The sequence below is a fragment of the Opisthorchis viverrini genome (genome assembly GCF_000715545.1).
Source record: "Opisthorchis viverrini unplaced genomic scaffold opera_v5_246, whole genome shotgun sequence".
NCBI classification, from domain to species: domain Eukaryota; kingdom Metazoa; phylum Platyhelminthes; class Trematoda; order Opisthorchiida; family Opisthorchiidae; genus Opisthorchis; species Opisthorchis viverrini.
The window spans coordinates 422,819-429,516 of NW_008751902.1; the positions used below are offsets into that span (position 1 = coordinate 422,819).

The following is a 6,698-nucleotide window of genomic DNA, read 5'->3' on the forward strand; positions in this document are numbered from 1 at the left end:
CAATGTTTGGATTGAATCAGTCGAAGGGGATTATCTATTACAGCAATTTTACTTGTCTGTTAACCGTTTGAGTTCGGGAATCCCCAAACATAGAGACAGCAGTTGTCCGACCGACTGAATTCACTGTTTAGTGCCTCTATATCAATTCCGCTCAGCATAGCATCGACGAGAGAATACTGGGAAGTGGATGGTCATCTGGCCTGTTATGTGCACGCCCTAAACAGTGTAACCTATAGAGCATAAATAATCCATCTATCTGTTCCCAATAACAGCGTTGCTAGTTCGATGGTAAAAAGGGACAGTCCAAAACAAATGAGGAGAATCGGTGATGGTGCATATTCCCGAAAAGAGGCCCCCAGAAAGTGTGACAGCCACACACGGGTCGGAATGACCCCGGTCGTAACGAGATTGTTGGCGTCGTTTGGGCTGCGTTGGCTTCTGGCGGCTGGTGAAGCGATGACTCGAAACAGCAAGCGGGATTCCGGTCAGGTAGGGGTTGCGTTTGGAAAAATTCGCGCACTGTCGGGTGCTAAAACAGGGTCATACGTATAAGCGACCAACGATTTTACCATTCCTGGATTTTCAAGGTGGACTCGAATCAGTGGACCGACCTGTTCTCTTTAACGGGCCTGCTCATTAGGGAGCGCCTCTGAATTGTGGACATTATCGCTTTGTGTTCTCACGTTTTCATGCATGCGAGGCTATATGAGGTGCTCTCCATAAGCTTCCGTACACAACTTATTGTTCATCAGGGGTGAATACTTCTTAATTTATATTTGTTTCGTGATCCATCTCAATGTAGCGTTCCCGCTTAAGGCCCACCAGAGATGCACAGGGCGAATTAAGCGCCCGAAATCACACCGGTAACACATACAACGCGTAACATTCAAAATATATGTAGAGACGGCATTCTAGAGTTTTCAAGGCTTTCTGAATGCTACACTGGCAACCGGCATGTGGCGGATGTTGGATGGTGACTTACTGTTGGGTCCACGGTTTCGGCCAATCAGAGATAGGAAAGATACTGGTCCCAAAACGGCCCTCGTTCTGGCCAATCGTGTGCGGGAGGGTCTCCTTGGCCTTGGGAGCGCATAACTAACTGCGTGCGGGATTCCGTCTAAATCGATGGCGTCAAGGCGGTGTATCCCTGAATTTTAAGGTGAGTGTGTATCAGACCCCTTGGCGGTTGTCTGATTCGCCGTGTTCGATCAGCGGACCTGAGGCATCTTCAGGTCATCGGCAACCTCACTCTCAAAACCGAACATTGTGTGATTTGGTGTGACCACGTATTTAACGAGGGCTTTAGGAGCGAGCGTTTGGTTGCGCAGCGCAGACTTCTATAAAATACTGCGTCCGGCACCAGAATCTTTGTTGGTTTGACCACGCCTTGCACACGCCGAGCCATTGTTTTCCGAACGGATTACTGTTTTCCGTGCTCAAATGAAAATGGCGGTAGTAGAGGGCTGGTCAACCCTTGATCTCGCATTGGGATGTGAAACAGGCAATGAAAAGTCGATGCTGTCTTTGCGATGCGAGACACCGCGCGATCCCCGCTATGCCTGGTTGGAGACGCCGCAAGATATGGCGAAAAGTCGAGTCTTTGCGATGCGAGACACCGCGCGATCCCCGCTATGCCTGGTTGGAGACGCCGCAAGATATGGCTGCTAGTCGATGTCTGTCACGTTCTTGTTGTCAGTTTCTATCCGGATTTCCCGAATGGGTGTCGGAGTGATTATGGTAGACTAACACTAAGTCTCTTCTTCGTCCACCTTCATTATTTTCTTCACAACAAAGCTCTCAGATTAATCATGGATGAACGGTGGCAAGGCTTCATAGATTGGTACACAAGATCGAGGCTTTCGCTCAAGCTTCCCGGAAATATCATGCCCTTGGTGAGGATGTTAAACTCAGACGATGTGAGTTCGTACATATTGGCATCATAAGAGTTAAAGGTTGATGCTATTTCCACAAACTCGGAAACAATTTATCGCTAGTTCGTCACATACAAATTGAACCTGCTCGATAAATACCTCATTTTCGACTGTATAGTTATACGTAGTCGCTGAATGGCGCTTTAGGTATCACTGATTTATGTCAACAACACTCCCATCACATGCATGTAGAGATCGTGTAAGTCGCCGGGGATTATATTTAAAAAAGCATTACACCTTACGCAAAGACGGAGAGCGACTGGAACCCGGTCAGGTAGGGGTTGCGTTTGGAAAAATTCACGCACTGTCGGGTGCTAAAACAGGGTCATACGTATAAGCGACCAACGATTTTACCATTCCTGGATTTTCAAGGTGGACTCGAATCAGTGGACCGACCTGTTCTCTTTAACGGGCCTGCTCATTAGGGAGCGCCTCTGAATTGTGGACATTATCGCTTTGTGTTCTCACGTTTTCATGCATGCGAGGCTATATGAAGTGCTCTCCATAAGCTTCCGTACACAACTTATTGTTCATCAGGGGTGAATACTTCTTAATTTATATTTGTTTCGTGATCCATCTCAATGTAGCGTTCCCGCTTAAGGCCCACCAGAGATGCACAGGGCGAATTAAGCGCCCGAAATCACACCGGTAACACATACAACGCGTAACATTCAAAATATATGTAGAGACGGCATTCTAGAGTTTTCAAGGCTTTCTGAATGCTACACTGGCAACCGGCATGTGGCGGATGTTGGATGGTGACTTACTGTTGGGTCCACGGTTTCGGCCAATCAGAGATAGGAAAGATACTGGTCCCAAAACGGCCCTCGTTCTGGCCAATCGTGTGCGGGAGGGTCTCCTTGGCCTTGGGAGCGCATAACTAACTGCGTGCGGGATTCCGTCTAAATCGGTGGCGTCAAGGCGGTGTATCCCTGAATTTTAAGGTGAGTGTGTATCAGACCCCTTGGCGGTTGTCTGATTCGCCGTGTTCGATCAGCGGACCTGAGGCATCTTCAGGTCATCGGCAACCTCACTCTCAAAACCGAACATTGTGTGATTTGGTGTGACCACGTATTTAACGAGGGCTTTAGGAGCGAGCGTTTGGTTGCGCAGCGCAGACTTCTATAAAATACTGCGTCCGGCACCAGAATCTTTGTTGGTTTGACCACGCCTTGCACACGCCGAGCCATTGTTTTCCGAACGGATTACTGTTTTCCGTGCTCAAATGAAAATGGCGGTAGTAGAGGGCTGGTCAACCCTTGATCTCGCATTGGGATGTGAAACAGGCAATGAAAAGTCGATGCTGTCTTTGCGATGCGAGACACCGCGCGATCCCCGCTATGCCTGGTTGGAGACGCCGCAAGATATGGCTGCTAGTCGATGTCACTGACGTTCTTGTTGTCAGTTTCTATCCGGATTTCCCGAATGGGTGTCGGAGTGATTATGGTAGACTAACACTAAGTCTCTTCTTCGTCCACCTTCATTATTTTCTTCACAACAAAGCTCTCAGATTAATCATGGATGAACGGTGGCAAGGCTTCATAGATTGGTACACAAGATCGAGGCTTTCGCTCAAGCTTCCCGGAAATATCATGCCCTTGGTGAGGATGTTAAACTCAGACGATGTGAGTTCGTACATATTGGCATCATAAGAGTTAAAGGTTGATGCTATTTCCACAAACTCGGAAACAATTTATCGCTAGTTCGTCACATACAAATTGAACCTGCGCGATAAATACCTCATTTTCGACTGTATAGTTATACGTAGTCGCTGAATGGCGCTTTAGGTATCACTGATTTATGTCAACAACACTCCCATCACATGCATGTAGAGACCGTGTAAGTCGCCGGGGATTATATTTAAAAAAGCATTACACCTTACGCAAAGACGGAGAGCGACTGGAACAAACACTCAAAAACGCTGTTGCAGTGCAAATAAACCAAATTAAAGTTCTGTTTATTATTAAAATCCTACACAGCCTTTATTAAACTCCTCATAAGCCACAAAACTGAAAAGTCGAAAAGTTGTGGTAATAGTGATATGGAGAGTTAAAAATTATACAGGAAGCCCTTGATTGCCAAACACTGCCTTATCTTTTGACGATCGACAGATGAAGAAAAATGGCCGCCGTTGGACGTTTGAAATAGTGGCTGTTCTGGAACCTGCCTCGTGGCAAAGAAATGATCAAAATGTCCTTGGTCGGTACGCAACTCAGCTTGATTCTCAAGAATTTATCTTCATTGTCCGCCTGTGCAAAATAATACCGGAGAAAACCCGTTCGGCTGTAGCGCCCTTTCGATGCTTAGCTGCCATAACACCCGAAGAAAGTAGGGGAAATGCAATATTGCCAGGTTGCCCAAACCTAGATACGGGAAGTCGAGATGCAGAAGTCATGGTGGAACCACGGGCCTTCCGCTCAGTAAACTTGCGCTCTAACCACTGAGCCACCCAATACTGGAGAACATCTTGGATATCAAGCTAGTGTCACACTGGTCTTTGGGTCTCTTTTCCGCTGGTTGATCGAATCAGACCGAGTATGGCACAACTATTGCGTGCACCGAAAGCCTTCTTCATCTCATGGACCTTCGTAACCCATCTGTGTTCCCTGTCATCCTTCATACTGTTGATTATCTCTTGTTGCCAGTATCGCTTTTCTGGTAGCAATAAGATCTGCGGATCCGAACGATATCCGATGTTCACTCAGTCGAGTCGAATGCCGTGATCAGACAGTTCTAAAAGCGAAGAGCATAGCCTGTTTCACTCTTCCATTCTTCCTCCAACCAATTTTCGTCATCAGCGTGACTGTGTATTTTCAGTAGCTTTCCAAACAGTTCAGCTGTATATTGCTGAGCCACCGAAACTCGTCGAATTCGTCAAACGGAACTTCTCCGCTTCAGCAGTGGAAATAGAGCTGACAAGCTAATGTGATCGGATTCAAGTTGTGTACACCAGGAGGAACGGCAATCATTTATTAGGCTCTTTTCTCAGTAACTGACAACTAGTCGATCTAACTGAGTGCGTAACGGGCTTGGGTTTGTCGGTCTTCAGTTAATTGGATATGAGCGATTGTACTGAAAGTCCGTACTGGCTCAGGAAGCCACGAAGCTGGAGTGTCCTACAACCAATGCTAACTAAACACCCGGCGTCAACCGAACAACCTGAATTCGAAGTCAGACATGCGCTTTAAGTATCGCGACGTCTCGCATTCGCGCACTTGACTGTTAGTAATATGCGTTTGTCGTCTTGTGGGATAATGCTCTTCCCGCCTCTAGGGTTCCGGAGCTGTGAAACTGATGCATTTCCGAGGCGATGTAAACTGATATGCGTGTCCGCACGTTGCTATTTGTCAGAATTAAGATGTGCATTCCAAAATGAACGGCAGTCTCGTATTGAACCCCTCCACCGGTAGGTGGTTTCCACTTGGTCAAATAGACGTATGGCTGATTTGTATTTGATGACTTCTAGCTGACGCACCCATTTCGAAGGTTTCCACTGGTTGGAAACGAATGATATTCAGCATGTAACTGAAGATGACCGCCAACATGGGCTTCATTACGTAGTCGGCCGATCGGACGTCTATATCGCCTGCCAGACTTATGATATCTGTACTTTTTGTTGACTGGAGCAGCCGTGATAAACTTCAGCCTCAGAGCTGCCATCTGTTGGTGCGTATGCAGGTACAACAAAGATTCTATATGGCGACGAGCTGCGCTGGTCTTGCTTGGACCTCTCAACCGAAAGGCGCAACGATAATTGTTAGCTGAAATCTATTCCAGCAGTGCACATTCAGTTGTCCGGCTGAGCACAACCATCATGTCGTAGATACTCTAAGCGATTGAATCAGGGTTATTAGATACAGGAAAAGTAAAGTACGAGAAGTCCGGGTTCTTCCAGGGCTATTTAAGGTGTATGAAAATATCGTTCAGTTGTAACATCCTTTCGGTGTCATGCTATCCGAAATGGTGTATGGAACTGGAGAAGGATCTGGAGTCTTGTGTGCGCGTCTCGGGCACACAACACCGATCGAATGGGAGAACAAGATTTGTGCAAGAGATGCCCATCGTTGAACTTGTTGAATGACGCAATGTAGAACGGGTCTTTCGAACGAAGACGAAGGTCTTACTGTTCATCAGCCCCTGAGGATGGGCCCGTGGGGCATTGCAACGGACATATGAAGGAGAAAGGTGTTGGGAGTAGCCTATCTTTACTGAGCTGCCTTGCTGCATGCGGAAAACTCCGTGACCCGCTTGATATTACGCAGCTGCTGCTGAGGTACGATGATACTTTTAGTTTTACAATTCATGGTTACATAAATAAATAATCAAATCATTCACCTGTAATACCTTTTCGGTGCCTAGCTGCCGTACCACCCGAAGGAAGCACCAGGGTTAGGATGCTGCCAAGTCGTCCAAGCCTAGGCAGGGAATTCGGAATGCAGAAATCGTGTTCGAATTACGGACCTTCTGGTCGGTAAATCCGCGCTCCAACTACTGGGCCTTCTTGCCCATGTGGCCTAGGGTACTCATCATCATCAACGACAGCATGACATCGCAGGGAATTGGAATGCAGAAATCGTGTTCGAACTACGGACCTTCTGGTCGGTAAATCCGCGCTCCAACTACTGGGCCTTCTTGCCCATGGTGCCTAGGGTACTCATCATCATCAACGACAGCATGACATCAGTGCTCAACACCGATGCTTCACTGCCGTACAACCATGACTTATTTGAAAGCCTTATTGTAAAGAAAAGAATAAAGGTGGATGGG

At 47.1% G+C, this 6,698-nt stretch overlaps 1 protein-coding gene across 1 annotated transcript in view; it reads left to right on the top strand.

Moving 5' to 3' along the window:
• Positions 1 to 1,529: 1,529 nt before the first annotated feature.
• The window catches only part of T265_08929 (hypothetical protein), a gene marked incomplete at both ends in the record, with an annotated part of 46,595 nt that continues 41,426 nt past the window's right edge, over positions 1,530 to 6,698 (top strand). Inside the window, one exon of the mRNA XM_009174868.1 lies at positions 1,530 to 1,752. Within this exon, the coding sequence (XP_009173132.1) occupies positions 1,530 to 1,752 (223 nt within the window). The remainder of the gene's footprint in view (positions 1,753 to 6,698) is intronic.